The 23,254-nt window shown below is 51.9% G+C and overlaps 1 protein-coding gene across 1 annotated transcript; it reads right to left on the bottom strand.

Moving 5' to 3' along the window:
• Positions 1–4,637: 4,637 nt before the first annotated feature.
• Lrrc75b (leucine rich repeat containing 75B) lies at positions 4,638–14,627 on the bottom strand. Its single transcript, XM_028874227.2, has 4 exons — positions 14,428–14,627; positions 11,337–11,465; positions 9,785–9,885; positions 4,638–8,146 (listed from the first exon to the last, which is right to left on the bottom strand). Exons 1-4 carry the CDS (start codon positions 14,602–14,604, stop codon positions 7,621–7,623), a joined length of 933 nt encoding a protein of 310 aa, XP_028730060.1. The 5' UTR covers positions 14,605–14,627; the 3' UTR covers positions 4,638–7,620.
• Positions 14,628–23,254: the final 8,627 nt, after the last annotated feature.

Raw genomic sequence — 23,254 nt, 5'->3', positions numbered from 1 at the left:
TACATCTTGTTGATCCCCTGACCAAAGGGGACCCCATGGACACCCTCCCAACCCTTGCCCAGACATTACAGGGTATTGCCACAGCTGTTGGTTACTCTCCACAACCTGACAGTAAGGCTTGAAGATGGCACTTGCTTATGTCATCAAACATGGTAAAATCAAGATGATGCCTAAATAGAAGCTTCAACCCTACCTTCAACCGGAAGGTACTCTACATGCTACCAAAGAAGAAAAGTAATCACCAATATCACCCAGCTATATAACCAGGGGGTGGTGGTGCACACCTTTAATCCCAGCGCTGGGGAGGCAGAGGCAGGTGCATCTCAGTGAGTTCGAGGTCAGCCTGGTCTATAGAGCAAGTTCCAAGATGGCCAAGGCTACACAGAGAAACCCTGTCCCAAAAAATTAAACAAAAAACCCCACCCAACTACAAACCCCCTTCTACTGGTGCAGTAGTGAATAAATATTATAGGAGTAACCAAGCACTTTCTGATTGTCCCACTCCACTCAATGGAATCCATACCTTACACTGCTGAAGTAGCCAAGAAGCTCCAGGAGAAGAAGATCTACTACTGTTTTTCTGCTAAAGGAACATAGCAATATAGTGACTTCTAATGACATGCTTTTCTAGACAGGCCATGAGCTCCAGGAGAAAATCTACTACTGTTTTTCTGCTAAAAGAACATAGCAATATAGTGACTTCTAATGACATGCTTTTCTAGACAGGCCATGAGCTCCAGGAGAAAATCTACTACTGTTTTTCTGCTAAAGGAACATAGCAATAAAGTGACTTCTAATGACATGTTAGTATGCCCATAGATCAGTACATTGCTCAACCCTCATCCGAGAACTTCCTTTTTTCAGTGGGTGGTGATTAACACAGAGACCCACCACTGGGCAATGTGCCGACATTGCGAGACTTTGGAGCACTTAGTCCCAAGTGGGATGCCTTTGCCGAACACCTCCTGTCAAAGCTCAGGGACCTATACAGAAGTAGTGGGAGACTGTAGGTGCCAGAAGTGGTGGATGACCCTGAGGAAAGAGTGTCTTCCTAATACAAGGGGCCTGACACACACATTCACTCACAGAGACTGCGACATCATACATAGGACCTGCACAGGTTCAGCACTGAGAAGGGAGGTAGATAAATGGTCCCACCCCTCACCAAGAAGTTATTTGCAGCTGATGCCTTCTGGGAAAGGGAAAATCAGATTTCTCCAGTGGAGTGTCACTGAGTCTATCAAGCACACCCCAGGACAGGCTGCTGCTCGCCTGCTCAGGAGCAGTTGACCAATACAAAATGGAGTCCATTTTGTGTGTGTTTAGGGGTTGCTTTTTGTTCCATTTTGGTATTTTTTTTTTATCTTACTGTTTTTTGTTTCAATTTTTTATTTTTGTTTTTACTTTTATAAAGACAGAAAGAAAGAACATGAGGCTAAGTATGTAAGGAGGCAGAGAGTAATTGGGAGGAGTTGAGGAGGGGAAGGATATGATCGAACTATACTGGAAGAAAAAACAAAATAAATATCAAAGGGTAAAAAGGATGAAAAGGGGCTGGGGGGAGGCTGGAGAAGGGTCAAGGTCAGTGTTTAAGAGCACTCTGGCAGAGGATCTGAGTTCAGTTCCCAACACCCACATTCCATGGGTTACAGTCATCTGTAACTAGATCTCCAAGGGGATCCCATAACACACACACACACACACACACACACACACACACACACACACAATTAAAAGTAATAAAAATAAATCTTGAAAAGAAAAAGATGAAACAGCATATTTACTCTCTGTCTTGGTTAGGTTTTCTCTTACTGTGAAAAAACACCACAACCAAAAGCAACTTGGAGACAAAGGGTTTATTTATTTCAGCTTACACTTCGACATCACAGTCCATCACTGAGGAAAGCCAGGGCAGGAACCTGCAGGCAGGAGCTGCTGCAGAGGCCATGGAGGGGTGCTGCTTACTGGCTTCCTCTACACTGCATGCTCAGCCTGCCTTCTTACAGAACCCAGGACCAACAGCCCGGGGTGGCCCCACCCACAATGGGCTGGGCTCTCCCCCATCAATCACGAATTAACAAAATGTACCACAGTCTTGTGTACACGCCAATCTGGTGGGCACATCTTCTAAACTGATTCCCTCTTCCAAAACGACTCTCGCTTGCATCAAGTTGACATAAAACCTGGCCATTAATAACAGTCTAGCTTTGATTGTTAAGCTAATTAATATCAGTTAGGCACATTTCAGAAGAAGGAATACCACCAGGCTCTAAGGGTCCTTTCATGATGATAGCAAGGCGGTTAATCAAGGGTCCATGGCAGACTTAAACATGTATGCTCCCAATAATTAATCTTCAGAACATACAAAGAAAAAGAAAGTTAGTACATCAGTAAGAAATAGACAAATCCACAATTATAGTTAGAGACTTCAGTGTTCCCTCTCAACAGATAAAATAAACAGGGAGAAAATCAGCAAGCATAGCCTAGACTTAAACAATACTATCATCACCCTAACTTTGATTAACACCTTTACCCAGCAGCAACGGAATATACATTCTTTACAAGCACACACATTTACCAATATTGGCCATATGGTGAGCTGTAAAATTAATTAAAAAATTCCTTCAGTACAGAGCCATACTGCATTCTCAGACAAAAGTAAAATTAAATTAAAAACCATAGGGCCAGCAAGATAGGGCTTGCTGTGCAAGCCTGGTAATGAGTTCAATTCCTGGAACCCATGTAGGAATTGAAGGAAAAAACTAAGTCCATATAGTTGTCTTCTGACCTCCACATGTGTGCCGCGGAACATGTACCCACCCACCCCTACACACCACACTAATAATTATCAGTGTTAGCAACTATAAAGGGGAGGACCTGAAATCCTGTGCACCACTGGTAAGACTGTGAAGTTATATGAAGACCTTGCAAATCAGTGTGACACTTTCTTTTCTTTTCTTTTCTTTTCTTTTTCCCTTTGGTTTTTCAAGACAGGGTTTTTCCGTGTAGCTTTGTGCCTTTCCTGGAACTCACTTGGTACCCCGGGCTGGCCTCAAACTCACAGAGATCTGCCTGGCTCTGCCTCCCCAGTGCTGGGATTAAAGGCGTGCGCCACCACCGCCCGGCGACACTTTCTTAAAGTGTTACAGACACCTGCCATGTGACCTAGCCATTCTACTCTAGATGGTTGGGATATGAACTGTAGCCCCTAAAAGCTGATATACTGATGGTTTGATTCACAGCTGGTGATGCTCCACAGAGGTGACTGGATTATTAGTGGGCTAATTCAGCAGTGGGTTTACAATCGGATGGGTTATTGGAGGAAGAAGCTCACCCAAAGTCCATCTTTTTCTCCCCCAACCTCTTCTCTCTTTTCTAGCAGCCACAGGTGAATGACTTTGCTTGAACATGTTCAGCCTTCACTCAGGCCCAAGAGACTGAGTAAACATGGTCAGACACCCTTGAAATAACAAACAAATTCTTCCTCTCCTAAGTTGTTTTTCTTAGGTATTTTCCCATAGCAATGAAAGACTAATTAATATACATTCCTAGGTGCTTACTAGAGAAATAAAATGCTCATGCCATAACTAGTACATGAATTTTCATAGCAGCCTTGTCTGTCATAGCCAGAACCTAGAAACAACCAACTATCCATCAACAGGTTCATGGATAAACTCTGGTACACCCATGAAATACTATTCAAAACACAATTCTTGATACACGCAATAATATAGGTGAGTCTCAAAATAATTATGCTGTTTTTAATATGTATATAGTATATACATATATATAGAGAGGGTATATTTCTATGATCCCATAAGCTGTTCTAAAATCTAGAAAATGGAAACTAATTTATGGGGCATAACACAGTCCAGTGGTTTCTGAGAGGTAGGGGTGGAAGGAAGGGGGTCAGTAGGGAACACAGCAAGCTTGGGGTGACAGACACATTTATTGCCATGGTTTTCATGTCTGTGTAAATATGACAAAACTATGCCGCACACTCTAAACTTGTCACAGTGTGTTTGCTTTATTATGCTGCAATTTTACGGATGCTTATTACATAGCCAAGGCTGGCCTACAGGCATGTGTTGCCACACCCAGCTCCTAACAGCTTGCTTTTCAAATAAATGACTGTTTCCAAACAACAACAAGAAATCTGCAGTTGGGAAGAAAATAGTGGAGGTTTCTGTTGGTGGAGATGACAGTGGTCGTGGTAGCAATCGGCCACAGTCTCCCAGGACAAGTGTGCTTTCCCTCGCCACCCAGAGAAACCTCAGTGCAGCAGGGACCAGTTGCCAGGGATTCTGGGCTCTCAGAAAGGCTGTGCTAGACACAGTGGCACGGGCTTGTTATGCCATCACTCAGAAGGTGGAAGCCGGATGATTCAATGGTCAAGCCCAGGGTAGGCTGCAACACAAGACTCTGGCTAAATGAGTAAGTGATTCAATGGAGAGCTGGGGTAGAGTGCAGTGAAAAAGCACTTGCCTAGTGTGCTTCAGTGATGAGATAGATAGATAGATAGATAGATAGATAGATAGATAGATAGATAGATAGATAGATAGATAGATAGATAGATAGACAGATAGATAGATAGATAGAATAGATGGATAGATAGATAGATAGATAGATAGATAGATAGATAGATAGATAGATAGATAGATAGATAGATAGAATAGATGGATGGATGGATGGATGGATAGATAGGCAGACAGGCAGGTACATACGTACAATACACAGATGTAGTAGACAGATACATACATACAGAGATGATAGTAGATAGGTAGATAATAGGTAGATAGATGATAGATAGATAGATGATAATAGGTAGGTAGATAGATAAATAAACGATAGACAGACAGACAGATGTGCTTGCAGCCTAGCTCTTGCCAAACCTCACCACACAGAGAGCCTGGATGGACTCACTAACACCACATACAGCAAGCTGGCCTGCACCCCTCTGTGGCAGGCTCTTTCCAAACCTCATTCCCTCCTCACCTCAGCAGGACAAGGAGGATTTTTGTACTTAGTTCCCAAATGGACCACACTGACAGGAAGTGATGGATCTGGACCGAGGATGGATGGGTTTGTAGGTCTCCAAGTTGGCCCCGGAGCAAGGCCCCACATGCTTCCTTCTCTCCTGGCTGATGTTCTCATCACCACCAAGCTGAATGAAGCATACTACAGGCTTGAATGCCTGCCTCCCTCAGAACGCATGCACTGAAAACCCAACAGGCAGGAGATGATTTGAAGAGGGATTAGGTCAGCAGGGCTCTGCCCTCATGATGGAAGTCGTCCTGATTGCCACAGTGGGGCCGCTCTCGTGCTCTCTAGACATGTGATACATACAATGACAGAGCAAGGAAGCCCTCACCAGATGGACTCCTTCTGTTGGATTTCCCAGCCTCCAGAACCACGAGCTAAGTAAACTTCTGTTGTTTATAAATTACCAGGATGTGGTATTCTGTTACAGTAGCACACAGAGACACAGCCCTCACTTCTAGAAATCTCTGTCCCTGCCCATGGAATCTCCCTGCTGGTAGTCGTGAGAATTCCGTGAAGGGTCAGGACCACTTGCGTAGCAGCAAGATCAACTTTGCCCACATCTCCTAAAGCCGTTGCAGGCTCCGACTCAGCTATTGCATCACATGCCTCCAAAAGGTGGAGAAATCGAGACCATCTGCTGCCACCTGGATTTGCCTGGACACTGCCTGGGACACCTGGCTCCAGTCCTCGCACATCATCCTAGGAGGAATGTCGCGGCACGGGGATCTCTAAAGGTATGTGGGCTGGCTTCAGGCCAGCTGTGGGCAGAAAGCAAGAAGGGCAGGGGAGACCCTGAGCAAAAAAGAGTTACAGGGAGAACTCGGCTGCCTGAGCATGTGATGGGGCTATCCGTCTGCTGGGCCCAGAGCTGGCCCTCCCTTCCTCCTCAGCTGGCCCATACTCCACTCTGCTTTGTCTGGCTCCAGAAAGCCCAAATCCTTGTCCTGAGTGGATAAGGCACAGTGAAAGTTCTGTAACTCCGAGCCATGTTTTTAAAACAAGCGGGGGCGGGAGGAAGGGGGGGGGGCTCGAGGAGGGGGAGGCTAGTACCTCTAGATGAAGCTCTGAGCGCCAGGATCCAGGATAGCAAGTTCTGTTTAACAGAGAGGGGGAAGTTGGGCCCCAGGCCCAAAGAAGAAGGGGACCTGGCCAGGTCCCCCGGCAAGGGCAGAGCAGAGGCAGAGGTCCTACACTCTTCTCACTGCCCCCCTGAGAAGCAGCTGTCTGAAGCAGTGGGGCATGAGGTGAAATCTTTTCCCTCACCTGACCTCTCTCCCTGGCCTGGGAGCTGATGTAATCCAGCCCTCTCCCTTCTTGGCCTCTGGTCTGGGGATGTGCTGGAATTGATGGTTTTTTGGAAGGGTGCAAAAGGTGCCGTCCATAGTCCACTTGGAGACAGACAGGGAGGTGGGGGGGTCAGAACTGGTGAGCTCTGGGCACATGGGTTCAGGGCGAACCCCCCCCCCCCAACCCCAGCCTTTACCTTGTCCCCGAGGCTGCCCTCTGTTCCTGGGTCTCTCTGAGGTCACCAGGCCTTAAGTCTTGGTTCTACACAGAGATCTTAGGCCACTGGCTTCCACACCCTGGGTTTCTCTGAGGTCCCTTCTCCCACATGCTCTGCCTATCTCCTGGTTGAGCTAAAAAACTCTATAGTCTCCTAAATGCGGCAATGAGGGTGACCAGACATTAGGCTTCTAGTTAGGACTCCACCTTGAGGGATTTGGGGTAAGAAGACAGTAACTCCCTATGGAGATACCCTTAAGTCTGTAACTCCGGATGCTAGCTAGGCCCACCTCCACCCATGACATGCCGCGTGTGACCCCAGAACTAGAGAAAACACTGTAGCTCTTCATCTCTAGCCAGCCAGATCTCCTCACCCTCTACAGGAAGCCTAGGGCCTGGAGCTGGGGAGCGTGGGCAGTGCTGTGCCCTGTGGAAGACAAACACAGGGTCAACCCCCTCAGAACCTCGGTGGCCTTGCCTTTGGTGTGTGAAGCCTTGTCCCCAGCCCAATGCACACTGAAGGGCCCTGGTGGCACCTGCTGTGGGGCTCCATGCAGAGCTCTGCCTGTCTGTGACTCCCGACCTGCTCCCCTGAAGCCCCCAAATATAGAGAACTCAAATGCTGCCCAGATGTCATGTCTCCTCTGACTCCTGAGGCCACACCATCGGACCCATGACCCCTGCACCTTGGTTTCCATGGAGTCCTGCCAGTGAGCGCTAAGGGGACACCAGTATTGGCTGTGGTCCACCCGCTCTGGGCAGGTGGGGTTTTCCTACCTCTGCAGCAAGCCTGGAGCTCAGTGAGTCTGAAGTCGGTGGTATATAAAGCCTGAGGTGAGGGATACCATCCTTTCATGGAAGGTCGGGGCTATGGGTGCTGGGGCCCCTCTTTGCTGGGTGAGGTGGAGCCCTGAGCCTGGGCTGGCTGGCCTGTCTTCCATGAAACCCTTCTTCCACCACTTCACCCCAAGTTGAGCATGTCCACTGTCTGTCTCTCTGTGGGACATGGAGGGCCCCCAATACCTCGTTCTTAAAAGACCTCACTCAGTAGCAACGAACCAGACCAGTAGTGAGTCACCTAGCACAGCAACCCTGAGGCTCTGGTCCTGACTCAGGAGCCGCAGAGCCCCAGGTGGAGACAGCAGCGGTGGTCTCAGCCATGCCTCCCCCAGGCTCAAGGTCCAGCCCCTCATAGATGGTAGGGAGTGAGGTGTGCTGACTCAGTCGCCGCCGAAGGCCAACCAGCAGCGGCTGGGGCAGTGAGGACACGTCCACGTTGTTTCCCAGATCTATCCAGGCCAGCACAGGAAATTTGGTGGTGTCCTTGATAGCCTCGGTGAGTTCCCGGGCAGCAGCTCGCGTCAGCCGATTGCCATTGAGCAGCAGTTGGGTGAGGCGGGGCAGAGCCCAAAGGCTGGGCAGCAAGCGGTGCAGCAGCTCATCACTCAGCTCCGTGAAGCTCAGGTCTAAAACCACCAGCTCCACGCCATGGCTGCCCAGGTAGCGTGTTATGTGCCGCACGTCTCGGGCGGATAGCGGGATGCCGGAAAGGTCCACGGTCTCCCCTACCAGCGGGGTCTTCTGGAGGCTGCTCTTGAGGCTACGGAAGGATGCAGGTGGGTGCGCTGAACCAGAGCCCAGGCCCAGGCAGGACCCCACCCACCACGGACAGTTACCCACCAAGGGCAACCTAGGTCCTCTGGCCTGGCAAAGCCTGGTTTTAAAATGCCACTTCTGGGACTCGAGAGATGGCCCAGCAGTCAAGAGTACTTGCTGCTCTTTCAGAGGACCCAGGTTCGGTCCCTAGCACCCACATCATGACCAACAACTGCCTGTGACTGCGGTTCCAACACCCTCTGGCCTTTTCAGGTACCAAGTACAGGCACAGCACACGTACATGCATGCAGGGAAAACACTCATAACACTTAAAAAAATAAAAATAAGTAAACCATTTTAACGCCATTTTTTTTTTTATAAAGTGGATGACCAGAGGCAATGCTAGGAATCTCTCTGAGCTCGGTTTCCCCTCTGGTGAAATGGGAACAGGGCTGTGGTGAGGACTACATACATGCATTAAGGCTCTATGTGTGGACTATTATTATTGTGCTTCTTGCATCTGTTAATATTGTCTATTTTCACGACAGCCCAAGGATGTATAGGTGATGGCCCATTCTACAAAGGAACTAAGAGAAGACAAAGGTCCCTTGGTTGTCCATCACTAAGTGGGAACCAGGGCTCTAAATCCCAATGCTGTGACCCCTGTGCCCCTCTAGAAGCAGCATCCTTTAAGATAATGAAAACCTTTGCCATGAGTGGCTATGGGATCATTCTGGTCCTCTCAGAGTTTGGGGCCTAGAGATGGGACAGGCCCAGGATCGTAAAGGGGGAAGGAAGTGGATGGGCTAAGAGCTTGCTAGGGCAGGCCTCCCTGTGTTAAGCTGAAAGAGGCACTTGGAGCCCGAGGGAGGAGGGTCGGTCCTCCAGGGCCCTTGGCACACTTCCGCTCTCTCTCCAGTTCTTTATCCACAGCCCTATGGGAAGATAGGGCTGCTTTGGGTGGTGGGTCACTGAGAGCAGTGAGGACATGGCCAGGACCCCATCCTCTGTGGCAGGAAGCAGCCTCACGGGTTCTGAGTTCGCCGTGGGCCACGAGGTGTAAGAATAAAACAAGGTGGGGGATACACAGAGCTCGGGTCAACTCCCAGTTGTGGTGCTAGGGCCTTTGGTTCTGGGCTGAGACTGTGTCATGAGGCCCCCCCCAAACAGGAGACCCCACACAGAGTAAGCTATCAAGAGGCTGTGGAAGTCTCCGCATCAGGAAGCCTGGAGCTGATGAGTTCCCCAAAGGGCTTCAGGGTAATCAGGGAGGGAATGGCCTTAGGCAAGCTACTCTCCCTCTCCTAACTCAGTGTTCTTCCCTGTGAAATGGGAGGCTTATAGAATCTGTCCTGATGAAGATTTCACCTGATGTACCTGGGACCCAAGGAGGCACAGGTCCTGGGAAGGGACAGGGATGGAGGGACCAGGGAATGGCAGGAGGTGTCACTGTCCTGGAAGAACCGGGAAGCAACTCATAGTTAGCACGCAGCTTGGCTTAGGGGCATCTGTTGCTGTGGACCAGGGTAGTGGCCACGGCTGGAGCCTTAATGTAGATGAAGGCAAGGGAGCCACAGAGTGGGATTTTTGCACACTCAGCTCTCAGAGAAGGGACCCTGAAAGTGTGCTGGGCTCTCCTTACCTGTTCTGGGTTTTCCTGTGGGGCTTTCGCTTGGAGTGAGGGGTGAGGTGGTAGATGAGCTGCCGACAGATCTTATCGGACGACTTCCAGGGCTCGTGGTCCTATGGGGGGAGGAGAACATCATGGTGAGGATGAGCCTGAGCCCCTTGCATTCTGCCCCCGGCTGTATCCTGGCACAGAGCCGGGAGAGGCTGCCTGCTGGGAGCTGGACAGGCTGGTGTGAGGCCCGCAGTGCCCGGTGGGAGGAAGCCCAGACAATGGGCCCTTGTTCTCTGTCCTCAGGCCTCAGGCCAGTAGCTCAAGCTATCAGCCGGCAGCTTGCCACCCTCAACACCCTCAGGGGACTTGCCACAAGGAGGAGGCCAGACCAGGCCCCTTGAGGGAGCCCTATTCCAGAGACGCCAGTCCCAGAGAATAGGACCGAGCCAGGTCAGCATGTTCTTCCTCTCATTCTCCAAGCTGCGCTGCGCCCGTGGGGCCTGGGTCTGGGCTGACAGGGCCGGGGATTGATGTTTTACTACACCACACGGTTCTCTATTGGTCCCTAATTGTATCCCCAAAGAGGCCCAGCTTGGGGCACACAAGGTATGCTTTCCACACAGCTGGCACTGAGCAGGCTCCGTTACCCAGAACCTTCTTTTATACTATAAGCAGCCCCCAGAGCTTGCAACACACACACATACACACACACACACACACACACACACACACACACACACACACACACACACTGACAGTCAATTAGGCTACTGGGATGGCTGTGGACTAGCCAGCTGAGTACCGATGTGGGATTCAGAGCTGACAGGGCCTATAGTGGACTCCCTTATTTCATGTTGGGGGGGGGGTGTTCATTGTGTCCAAGATTCTTGGGGACTCGTGGCTGACCACAGACCTACAGGCCAGTGCTGTGTCCATGTTCACAATGGGACATCTGCGGGTGTTGTCAGAACAGGGTCTGAGGAGGTAGAAGCTGCAGGTAGCAGGTTCCAAGTTAGCATTGACATGGGATTTGTTTGTGACCCAAGTAGCAGTGGAAGGGACCGTGAACCCCTTTTCCCAAAGGTGTCCAAGCAGGACAGAGACCAGGGGCCTCAGCCTAGGGCGTCTCTCTTCTGACCCAGGAACAGAACACGTGGTTCTGACAGTGGACGTGTCAAGACAGGCTGTGTTCTGTGTCCCTATAGGGTGTTTTTGTTTTTGTTTTTCTTTTGGAGACAGGGTTTCTCTGTGCAGCTTTTGGAGCCTGTCCTGGAGCTTGCTTCATAGCCCAGGCTGGCCTCGAACTCACAGAGATCCGCCTGCCTCTGCCTCCTGGGTGCTGGGATTAAAGGCGTGTGCACCACCCCCGCCTGGCCTCTATAGGTCTTCTGCTCAGGTGGGGTGCACACCACCGCCAGTGGGGAGACAGGTCTACCTAAGAGCGTGGTTTTAGAGCTCAGCAAAACAGTTTACACCTGCTCCCGAAAATGTTCTTAAGAGGGATAGTGACGAGCCTAAGGCCTAAGCGAGCATGAGAACCCAAGTTCCCCGGACCTATGCCCTCTGTCCTTACCTTCTTGGGACACTGCAGGTCCCGGGCCAGGTTCACCAGCAAGTCATGGGAGATGGGGTCCACCAGGTTAAGCAAAGCCACATTCCTGTAGAGGATGTCAGTGAGGAGGTTCCCTTCGAGACCCAGGTCCTATGGTTGGCGAAGTGATAGTTGAGTAAGGCGGAGGTCAGGGCCCTCCTCCCGGCCAGACAGAAGATCCACCCCCTGCTGGTTCACATATCTCTAATGATCCCCCCCACTCCTGGCTCGCTGGAATCTCTCAACATATGGTGGCAGCCACGTGTCTAGAGAGAGAGGGCCATAGTGAGGCGTGTGTGTGTGTGTGTGTGTGTGTGTGTGTGTGTGTGTGTGTGATCACCAGGTTACTCACACTAGTTGTTGGCTGTGTAATGTCTTGCTGTGATGCTCTAATAACCCTGGACGCTAATGTCCCCAGCACCCCCTTGGGGCCCTTTGTTTCCTCCCTGTCCCTGAGGTCTCTTGAACTGTGCTTACCCTCTTTTCTTCTCTGGGAGTGAGTCCCTTCCCCAGATCGTGTTCCCCAAAGCAGCTCAAACTCAGCCTGCTCACTTGCCGGCCTTATGTCCCTTTCCAGAGTGCAGTAGGGGACCGCACCCTGTCCACCTCTGTAGGGATCACCTAGCATCCTTTCCCTCTGTCCCCAGCTCACCAGGTGGGTGGGTCCCCCTTCTCCCACTGCTGCTGCCAAGGTTCAGACCTCAGACCTAGTCACCTTTGCTCAGGGCTCCCAGCCTTCCGCGTTCCTCCCTGGGTTCCCAGGGCCACTCTATGAAACACACATGACCTTTACCCTTCATTCCACTGGTGGAGACCAAACTCCTAGAAGTTGTACCATCAGAGACTCACAGAATGTGCAGAGCCATGATTCCCTGGACTTAGCCATCACAGCCCTCCCAGCCTGGCAGCCTTCTCTTCAACCAGACCTCGGGGTCAGGGCCCTGACCCTTCACCCCTTGGTGTAAGGCTGAGCATCTTGATTTGTCTTTATTTTTCAAGATAGGGCCTCGGCCAGGCAGCGGTGGCACATGCCTTTAATCCCAGCACTTGGGAGGCAGAGGCAGGCGGATCTCTGTGAGTTTGAGGCCAGTCTGGTCTACAGAGCGAGATCCAGGACTGGCACCAAAACTACATGGAGAAACCCTGTCTTGAAAAACCAAAAATTAATTAATTAAATTATAAATGAATAAATGAATAAATAAATAAATAAATAAATAAATAAATAAATAAATAAATAAAGATAGGGCCTCACTGTATAGCCCTGAGTGGCCTGGAACTCGGCTTTATACACCAGGCTGACTTGGAACTCAGAGATCTATCTGCCTCAGCCTCCTGTATACCGAGATTAAAGGCATGCGCACAAAGGGTGTTTTAGAGGATATGCAGGCAGCCTCCTAGTGCCCAGCCTCCATGTGCCATCCTCTAACCCCTCAGCCAGAGGATGTGCCCTGTGCTGTCCTGAGTACACAGGAAGTCAGGCCAGGCAGCAGGAACACATTGAAAGGCTGCAGTTAAGAGTTCCTGCAGGGTATGGAGCAGGATGGGGGCCTGGATATGCCTCGAATCTCAACTTCTAGGATATGAGGAGGGGACTTAGCCGCTCTCTGAGGTTGATCCCTTCCCAGATGCTTCCAGGAAAAATGCAAGTCGATGCCTTGGGCTCCACCATCACAGATAGTGATCTGTATTTCTAGGCAATATGCCTGGCTGGGCGCTGCAGGCAGTGACTCTCCTGCTTGTATTTTCAGTGTGGTTCAAGCTACAGATGCCAGCTAGGGGGGAGGATCCAGGAGGAAGCAGGCTGGTGAGTCTGGGCAGACCCAGACAGGGCCCCAGACAGCAGCCTACCTTCCACTGGCCTGGTCAGTGCCTCTTAAAGTGACAGCTCCACTTTTCCAGACTGCTGAGTCTACAGAGAAGGCAGTGGTGGAGGAAGAGCAGGACTGGAAGTATCCAGCCCTGGATCACCACCTCTCTGAAACTCTCTCTCTCTCTCTCTCTCTCTCTCTCTCTCTCTCTCTCTCTCTCTCCCTCCCTCCCTCCCTCCCTCCCTCCCTCCCTCCTCTCTCTGTCTCTCCCCCCATTATAAGTTGGTCCTGAACTTACTATGTAGCTGAGGATGACCTTGGACCCCTGATCTCCTGCCTGCATCTCCCAAGGGCTGGGAATATAGGTGTGGACCACCATGCCCGGCTTATCCTGTTTTCTTTCTTTCTTTTTCTTTCTTTTTTTTTTTTTTTAAATAGTGCTAGGATACATGGAGCTCGGGACTCTCAAATGCTCTAACACTGAGCTACCTCCCTAGACCCCTTCTCTCAGTGTTCCGTCCATGCCCTGGATCATCACTTCTCCAGCTCTAAGCACCATCTACCTTCATGGCGGGGCAGCAGCTACTGCAGGGCGTGAGGCGGCTGAAGGGGGAGTGATTTGCCCCCGGGGGTAGTGCTGGGACAGGCATCCCAGGGCAACTCAGGGCTCAGGGTCTCCGGCTAGGGTACCAAATGTGTCTCCCAAGGGCCAGATGTGGCACTGCCGTGTACAAAGGTGGTTGTGTATTCTCAGTGGGTTCAAGCTGCCTGTTAGAATGGGTGGTGCCCGCGCCGTGGCTTTGTCTGTCCTGTCATGATGTCTGTCTCCTGGCGCACCCGCCGCCGACCATCTGGGCTATGCCTCCCAGGACCCTTTCTCCCGGATCTGGTGCTTCCTTTCTTCCTGCAGGATGGGGAGCTGCGCTCTTCCCATTGTCCTTCAGCATGAGATGCCCCTACCCTCACCCTCTCCAACTCTTGAGACGGTCCAAATGCGGGCTCTTAGCTCCTGACTGGTGGTCCCTCAACACACACAGCACACCAGACTTCAAATCCCGGCGCCCCAACATGCCAGCCCCATCTTTGGCAAGCAATTCCCTCGGCCCCACCTGGCCCTCACTTTAATCCGCGCCCTCCTTCCACGCAAGAACCTCAACGTCTGCAAAACCCGCGGTGCACGCTAAGAACCCACCCGCCCAGAAGCCCGCAGCCCCGGCTCCTCCCTGACCCCCCCCAATCCCGGGCCGCCCCGCTCCTTCTCTCGCCTGGCGCAGGAGGCGCAGCAGCTGCCGGGCGCGCTCCGGCCGCCGCTCGCGGAGAGTGGACTGGATCTCTCGCAGCCAGCGCACCCGGCGCTCGTAGGGCGCGGGCCCGGCCCCTGTCGCCGCAGGGCCATCTGAGCCGGCCGCTGCCCTTGCCCGCCGCCCCAGCCGCGCCCCCATGGCCGCCGCGGGCGGGCGCCGACAGGGTGGAAGGGAGGCGGGCTATCTGCGGCCCGCGCCCCGCCCGGGATGCGCGGGGTGGCCAGCGCCGGGTCTACGGCTGCGCGCCCAGGCACTGGCCGCCAGCGTGGAGCCCAGGATCACTCCTCTTTGGCAGAGGTTTCCCTGTCGAGGGCCCCGCCCGCCCGCGAAGGACCTGGCGTTAGAGCTCTTCCCGGAGGCGGCCAGGGGAGACGCTGAGGACAAGGTGGCATTTGGCACCTCTCCGTCATGTGGCCCCAGTGCTGACTGTCTTTGGGGGGAATAGTCGTACAAAAAAAAAGTGCTTGAGGCGGATGAGGGTGCTTTAGGCAGGGACAGCACCCGCTTTCAGAAATCGCCCCTGCGAGCAAATGTGTCTGACTTGTCCACTCTGTGGATGTTACTAGCCGTGGCAAATCCCGAATGACACGTCCTGCTTTGAGGGGGACAGACAGGCCTGGACAGGTTGAGCATAGTCGGCCTCCTCTGACCCCCATGTCTGAGAGATGAATAGACTAAGCCCACCTCTGGGCAGCCTGGCACCAGGCCCTGCCTATGTTCCTGGTCCTTCTTTTCCTGCCTAACAAAAGGGGATGGTAGTGCGTGCAGGGAGGGGGGCAGCCCCTGGCTCCTCTGAAGACCACGTTTGAGCTCAGGACCATCTAACTCTAGACGGGTTTCCTCAGCAGATTCCGTTGGAAGCCTGCTGCAAGCCCTACCTGGTCCCAGCTCTATCTAAGCTTCTCACAAAACGTAGGAGGGGGGCACTGATGGCCCTGCACTCTAGCCTCCCACCCCCACCCTTAGTTAAGGAACGTGTCCAGCCTGAGTCTGCTGCGATGCCTGGCTGGGCAAGTGTGCCAGCCTAGTTGAAACATGCGGGGGAAGACCTATTCCAGGGCATGTAGTGAGGGATGCCTGCCAGGATCCTTCGCTTGGGTCAAGCACTGCTTGACCAGAAACTGGAGGTGGTAGTGGGAGACTGGACGCCAGGCTTTGTGAGAGCCTAAAGACTAGCCAGAAGTCGGCAGAGTGGGTAGTTCCTTGACCACTCACTGATACCCCCTAACCAGTTTTAGGCTGATTCCTAGGTTTCCTTTTCCCCAGCAGCGTCCCACCCCCTCCTCTGCAGCAGTATTGTCCTACGGCCACCTTGGCACGACAGGTTTCCTCCCTGGCAAACCTGCATGACTACCCAGCCTGCCCTTCCCTAGGGCCAAGGCTCTTGCTGAATTGACAGTGTGTGAAAGCCAGGGCTTTGAGCAGCAGGCCAAGTGTCCCAGGGAAGTCTCAGACCCCTTGCCCAGAGCTGGAGGCCAGGTAAGCGCTCATCCTCTCTCTCCCTCCCTGCACCCTCCGGGCTGGAGACAGACCTGGATGCCTCCCAGATCCTGACCATGTTGTTTCCGGAGGCTAAGCCAGGGCTGAGTGTCATACCTTGGAGTACAGAGGAGATGAAGGTGGGAGCCAAGGAGGAGGGGAAAGGAGGGTGGGCTGAGCACCACGCTGGAAAGGAACAAGCTAGGCAGTGCCTTAGTCCTGTGGCAGGTAGAGAGCTGTCCCCAGCCCCTTCTCTGTGACCCTCCCTAGCTGAGGGATTCCTAAAGGACTTTTTCCAGGAAAAGAGGAAATTTGGTATCTGGCCCCAGATCCCTGGGTGAGCTTTCCTTAGCCTGCTGTCTGGGTGCCTAGGTGAGTTGGCCCTTGGGCACTGTTTCTGGCTTAACCTAACTGAGATAAGAATCCCCGTAGACAGAGCTGTCCCTTCAGGAGTGGGGACATCATTCCACCTCACCAGTCTCCATGTATACTGAACTAAAAGGCTGCTGGCCCTTCTCCCCGGAGATATCCTGGGCAGCAGGGTTTGTGGCAAGCTCATGGTGAGGCAGACTAGTGCTGCCGTCTCAATCTCTAGGAATGATGTAGGGCATAGAGGTTTGACCTGGGTCCTTCAGGGCAGCCTGGCCACCCTTACAAAGCCCACGGGGATATAAAAAAATGTGAAGCAGTGAGTATGGAAGGGAGGAGTCCGTCAGACTCCAGGCTTTGATGGGACATATAAGGCTCCAGTAGGAACTGCCTGGAGATAAGTATTGGTAGCAGTTACACCTTGGGTGTTCTAAGCACTTAACTACCAGTGTGGTAACCCATTGGGAGTGGACAGGAGTCCAAGGTCTGGGTGAACCAGCAAGTAGAGTGGAGGGCTACAGAAGGGCATGGACCTGAACCAGCCCCACCTTTGGGCTCTTTTTCCATCCACCCAGTGAGAAAACCCAAACACACACACACACACACACACACACACACACACACACAAAAAAAAAGCCCACTCAAGGCTGTTATCTCAGCAAGAAACCATGTGATCCAGAGCTGAGCTTCCCGGTAGCCAGGACAAAGGACACAATCTTTGATGTCTGTGTTTGTTTGTTGAGACAGAGTCTCACATAACCTAGGCGAGTCCCAGTTATGTCAGCTGAGGACGGATTTGAACTCCTGATCTTCCCCTGCCCACCTCCGAAGCTTTGGGATTACAGATTTGAGCCACCATGTCCAGGCACAGAATGGTCTTGAAACCTTCCCTGGGAGGAAGGAGGCAACTAGTTCCTCTACAGAGACACTTTCCCTGGTCTTACTCTCTCAGGAGTGGGTTCTCTGCCTTCAGCAGGAATCGCCACGGAGGTAAAGAAGGCAACAGACAGGATTCAGATTCCCTGCTTGCTCTTGCCTGAATGTGCAGCCATAGACAAAGGAGGAAGAACTATTACTTTCCTGTGGTTGCAAGTTCAATGGCTTAAAGAGCCAAGTTCTGGTATTGGAAGCCTGGAATCCAAATGTTAGCAAAGCCATGCTCCCTTGAAGATTATAGGGCCATCTTTTTTTTTTTTTTTTTTTTTTTTTTTTTTGCCTCCTTTCCTCTGAGCTTTCTGGCCATCCTTGGGGCTGTTTGGCTTGTCCTTGCGTCCCTCCGACCTCAGCGTCCATCTCCACAGGCCTGTCTCCCCTGTACGACTGCTCCAATGGCCATCTTGTGAGACCACTAATTACCGCATTTAGGGCCTACCCTAAGCCAGTGTGAGCTCATCTCAGCCAATTATCGTGGGAAGACTCTATTTCTAAATAAGGCCACGCTCTGAGCTCACTCGCATGCAGGGGAAAACAACACACCACGGAATCCTCTGGAAACCTCAGTTTCCTTGTCTGCACAGTGACAAGGGCGTTCTAGGCTAAGAGACCTGAGTCAAGGAGCCGGCACCACACAGCGCTGCATAAGTGTGCTTTTATTTATTTTTTTAAGTAATTAATCTTCTGTAGCATCTTCTTCTTTTGGTACTGATGGTTGAACCCGGCCTCATTCGCATGTTTGGCAATCATTCTACCTTTGAGACACACCTAGCCCCTCTTTATGGCTTTATAACGAGCCCACCCATCGACCCCCTCAGCTAGCACCCATCCATTCGGGGCCGATCACTGGGCGCTGTGAATGCTGCCCAGACGACTGCCAGTAGGAGTGACAGCTGGCCCACGGAGTTGGGTGCCAATAAAGCTTAAGGAAGTTGGTGTGGAGGTAGGGGGGGTAATGAGGAATGGGCCAAGGTAGTAGCCTGTAAATTGTCCCGGCAGGAGCATTGAGTGCAAAGAGGCAGGCGCCAGCAAGGCAAGAATTTCTCTGCAGGGCAAAGGGGGCCTTTGAAGGGTTTCCCAGTGGGAGAGGAAAGTGTTCCAATTTACATGTTGAACAACACTGGAGCTCCATTAGAGAAACGGCCACATTGCAACCTATGACTGGGCGTCGCCAGGTGATAGGAGTGGCCCCAGAGGGGCTGGTGGGGGGAGGGTGTTAGGTGTGGCTCGGAGGAGGTCACAGATAGCACCCATTGGAAGGGACCAGTGAGGGGCCGGGCTCTGGCTTTTGTAGCTGGTAGAGGTCTGCGGAGGGCAGTTGCTTGCTCAGGTTTGGGCATGTTGACCCCGGGCATCTGACAGAGCCAGTGCCTCAGACTTGGGCTCTGTATGAATAATGTTCAGCATCCAAGAGGTAAGAGAGGCAGAGGAGCTGCTCCGAAGGAAGAAGCTCTTGGGAGCCTGGGTAAGCTAGGCATGGCGTGTATGGGGAGTGTCGGGCAGTTTGGGGTACCAATCAAGTCACAGGGACGTGGTGGGTGAACAGGAGTGCTTGGCTTGTGGTCCAGGAGATGGTGAGACAGAATCGAGTTGGCTTTCCTGCAGACTATGGCCTGTGATGGGAAGACCAGGACATGGGTAGGACAGGGCTTCTCTCCCAACTCCCTGGAGATTCCAGACACCACAGAAAATTACCGGGAATTACAATAAATGCCACCTGAGCAGGGAGGGCAGGACAACCAGGAAGGGGGCACTTTGTGCCTTGCCTCTGAATTGTTCATCAGGCAAAACAGAAGTGTCTTATGATCTGAATGCCAGAGCCAGGCCAACACTGAGGCTTTGGAGAGCTCCTGGATCCCCTGAAGGTTGTCTCATTGACTCTCTAATTCCCTATCTTCTCCGGGGAGGAAACTGAGGCCCAAAAGGGAAAGGCTTCCCAGGTCCCCATACCAGTTCTCAGAGAGGTCAGCTTTGAAAGAGGGGACCACAGGGCCCATGTCTCTGTGATTCTACCCTTGGATTTTGGAATTGGACTTGACCCCCCAGGTGCCAGGCTGCTGAATGCTCCCAGGCATTAAAAAGCTGACATTCTGGAGAATCGCACACTTGACTCAGGTTTCACTTACACACAAAGGTGAGTGCCGGAGGGTACCAAAAAGCCAGGCCTGGGGAGGGGAAGGGAGCTCTGTCCCTGCTGTGGTCGGTCGGTCGGTCGGTTGGGGCTTGTCTCCTCATCACCATGGGATGACACTGGCCCATTTAAGGACTCTTCCATCCAGCCAGTGTGGTCTTTGTGGTTCTGAGAGGTTATAGCCAGGTAGAACTCTTTCATCCAGCCAGTGTGGTGTGTGTGGTTCTGAGAGGTTATAGCCAGGTAGCCACAGGGCATGGGTGTCCCCTGCCTCTCTGATCTGTGGCCTCAGATGATTAGAAGGGTCTGAGACGAGACCCATCCAAAATAAGCTGACTCTTGTAGCTTGTAGAAGGCACCACAAGAGGCAGGCTGGGGCTTGACCCCGGAGAAATCTTGCCAACCACTTTTAGAGGTGATGAGCTCCCCTATGGGGCAGAGGTATAAACTGGCATTTCTAGGGTGCTGGAAAATCAGAACAAACGTTGAGATTCTGTGATCCTAAAGTCCATTAAGTTGTTATGATGGTTGAGATCTGAAGTCAGTTTCAGTCCACTCGTTTACTAAGAGGGGGCATAAAATGTCCAGGATGGTATCAGAGTTCTTGGCTTCCAGGGTAAGGAGGGTGAGCCTGCCCCAGGTGTTCCAGAGTGTGTCGGGGGCGGGGGGGGGAGGTGCCACTTCCTCTGGATCCACCCATTTTGCTTACTCACACTGACTGTGCAGCTTAGACTATTGACCTCAGCCTGTAACCCTTACCCACCGGGGGCTCAGGATCTGCCCAGAGCTTCCTGACATTCAGGTGTGGTCAGCCTTCTGGACCTGACAGTGACAGGGGGTGTGGCTGGAGGCTGCAATGAGATGCCCGTTTCAGGAAGTGGTTGGCACAGCCTTTCTTGAATAGGTTTCTGTCCCACTGAATGGCCGTGGGGGGGGGGCAGAACCCCTCCTCAGTCCACTGACTGCACTGCCACCCCAGCGCTGGTTTCCTGTACCGACGACACAGGTTTTGCTTTACCAGTGTTTGGTTTTCTAAGATGGGGAGGAGGGGGGAAGAAAACCCTTTTGAAACAGGAAGTACCTTGGGGGCCACTGTGAACCTGTTTCTCTAGAACGTTCTCTGGAGAGGAGAGCTGGAGTAATTCCTGAGCCTCCCCCCTAGATGTGAAGTCTGTTCCTAAGTCTTCCGCCCGGTCAAGGCCCCTGAGGCATGGACAGATGGTACCAGCCCAGAAGGAAGGAATTTTAAGATGAAAGGCGCTGGAATGGTGGTGTGGTACCCTCAGGCCACACTGGCATGCAAAATCTCCTGCAGGGTTGAGCACACCAAGAGCCCAAGGTCAGCTAGCCCTCAGCAGCGTCCCCACCAACATTCCCTTCTCATGACTGCCCTCTGCCCAGCTAGTTCCCCAGAACTAGCCGAGGAGTAAAGAGAGGCACCCACAAGGGTCTTAATGAGCAAGCCAGGGTTAATGGGTTACCCAGCATGGTGATATATTCACCAACCTCCCAGGGTTCTCAAAGTCCAGACTGGCCTGGCTTTCAAGGTCTAGGCTTGCAGGCTTGGCTGCCCCCGTTTCCAGCCTTGACACCTTAGAGTTCGAAGTGAGGCTAAGGGAGGTCAAGAGGCCTCCACGCCATCCATGGAGCTGTCCGTAGCTGCCTCTGCAACGCTAAGGTCCAGCCTCCAGACTCACAGGTTTCCTCCTGCCTCAGTCCAGGCTCAGCCCCAACCCTAAGCCTTTCCTGGGGCTTCTATCCTAGGCCCTGACCTCCCTACCTGGCTAAAAGCACGTTTTTTTTTTTTTGTTTTGTTTTGTTTTGTTTTTTTTTAGTTTTATTTTCTGTGCATGGTGTTTTGCTTGAATGTTTGTTTTGTTTTTTTTTTTTAATTTTATTTTCTGTTTGCCTGTGGACCATTTGAGTGCCTGGTGACCCTGGAGACCAGAATTGAGTCAGATCACCTGGAACTGGAGTTACAGACAGTTGTGGGCCACCATGTGGGTGATGGGAATCGAACCTAGGTCTTCTGGAAGAGCAGTCAGTGCTCTTAACCATGGAACTCTCTCCAGTCCCTGGGTTTTTCTGTTTGTTTGTTTGTTTTAAATCTTTCTTTTAAATTTATTTTATTTTATGACTTTGGAGCTGGAGAGACATCTCAGTGGTTAAGAGCACATACTAGGGGCTGGAGAGATGGCTCAGCAGTTAAGAGCACTCACTGGTTGCTCTTCCAGAGGACCCGGGTTCAATTCCCAGCACCCACATGGCAGCTCACACCTGTCGGTAACTCAAGTTCCAGTGGATCTGACTCCCTCACAAAGACATGCAGGTCAACACCAATGCATATATATCTATATCTATCTATATATCTATATCTATCTATCTACATATATATATATATATATATATATATATATATATATATATATATATCACATACTGTTCTTGCAGAGGATTCAAATTAAATTCCCAGCACCCACATCAGGCAGCTCACAAGTGCTAGTGATTCCAGCTTCAGGGGACCTGACACCCCTCTGAACTTCTCATGCACAAACATATGCATGTACACATAAGTAATAATTAAATTATTCTAAGTTTTATTTTATTATTTTATGTGTGTACGTATTTTGCCAACATGTATGTCTATGCACCCCATACGTGCAAGTGCCCAAGGAAGTCACAGAGGACATCAGATCCCCTTGGAACTGGAGTTAGAGGTGGCTGTGAGCCACTATGTGGGTGCTGGGAATCGAACCTGGGTTCTCAGAAGAAAGGGTAGTCAGCACTCCTAAATCCTGAGCCATCTTTTCAGCCCCCAATGTTTATTCATTGTGTGTGTGTGTGTGTACATGCATGTGCTACAGAGTGCTGTGGAGATCAGAGGACAGCTTTCAGAAGTCCATTCTCTTCTTGGCCACTTGACTTTGGTTCCTGAAACTCCCATTGTCAGGCTCAGCAGGAGGCACCAGTTACCTACTGAGCCTTTGTTTGGCCCGGAGAGCACCGAGTTATTTCCAAGCAGGTTGGAGGCTTCTTAGGAGAAGAGTTCAGAGGGAGTAGGAGAAGATGGAGGGGATGGGGGGGTGGGGGTGGGTGGGAGGGTGGGGGGGGTTGGGAGGTGGGGGAGTGGTGGTGGTGGGGGGTGGAGGGGTGTTGAAGGAATGAGGGGAAACTGAGGGCCATGATAATGGAAGAAAATCGGACAGGCTACACACTGTGAGATCCCAGGGCCTAGAGGCTTCTGTTTTTTTCCCCTCTGTTGGAAACTCATTCACTGAGAGGTTGTGAGGCCTTAAACAGACCGTCCCCCACTTCCCCAGCCAAGTGCACCCCCCCACCCCCATCGGCCAGATTGCCTTTATCTAGAAAGTTGAGGGATCAGGAGAGACTCTTGGGTCGTGAGACTTCCTTCAGTCCAGTTAACCAAAACACTTGGAGTAGCGTCCCCTCCCCGACTCTGTGGCCCAGATAGTCCAGAGGGCCAGCCTCCATCTGGAAAGGCTCCTTAGACCTTGTGGGGCCTCAGAGGGTTTCAGCCATACCTTCTCCTGGGCTAGGGCATCTGGCTGCACCCCAGCTCTGTGCGACCCCTATTTGAACACAGGAGCCACAATCCTCTCTCTCTCTCTCTCTCTCTCTCTCTCTCTCAGCTTCTTTAAGTTCTACCTGCCCCCGACTCAGGTTTCTTACTGGGAACCTCCCAGGCTCTGCGCTATCTCCTACCGTTCCAAGTCACATGGCACCAGGGATTGGATTTGGAGCCAACCCTCTCTCTACCTGGAGTAGTTCCTGTACCTTTAAAACCTCCTCCCATCCCCGGCCAGCTGGGGGAGGGAAGGGTGGAGCTGGGTCACAGCTGGGGATGGGGACTGAGTC

Source organism: Peromyscus leucopus, chromosome 16_21 (genome assembly GCF_004664715.2).
Source record: "Peromyscus leucopus breed LL Stock chromosome 16_21, UCI_PerLeu_2.1, whole genome shotgun sequence".
Taxonomy (NCBI): Eukaryota; Metazoa; Chordata; class Mammalia; order Rodentia; family Cricetidae; genus Peromyscus; species Peromyscus leucopus.
Note: the sequence above shows the minus strand (reverse complement) of the source record. Positions and strands in the feature narration are given on the sequence as shown.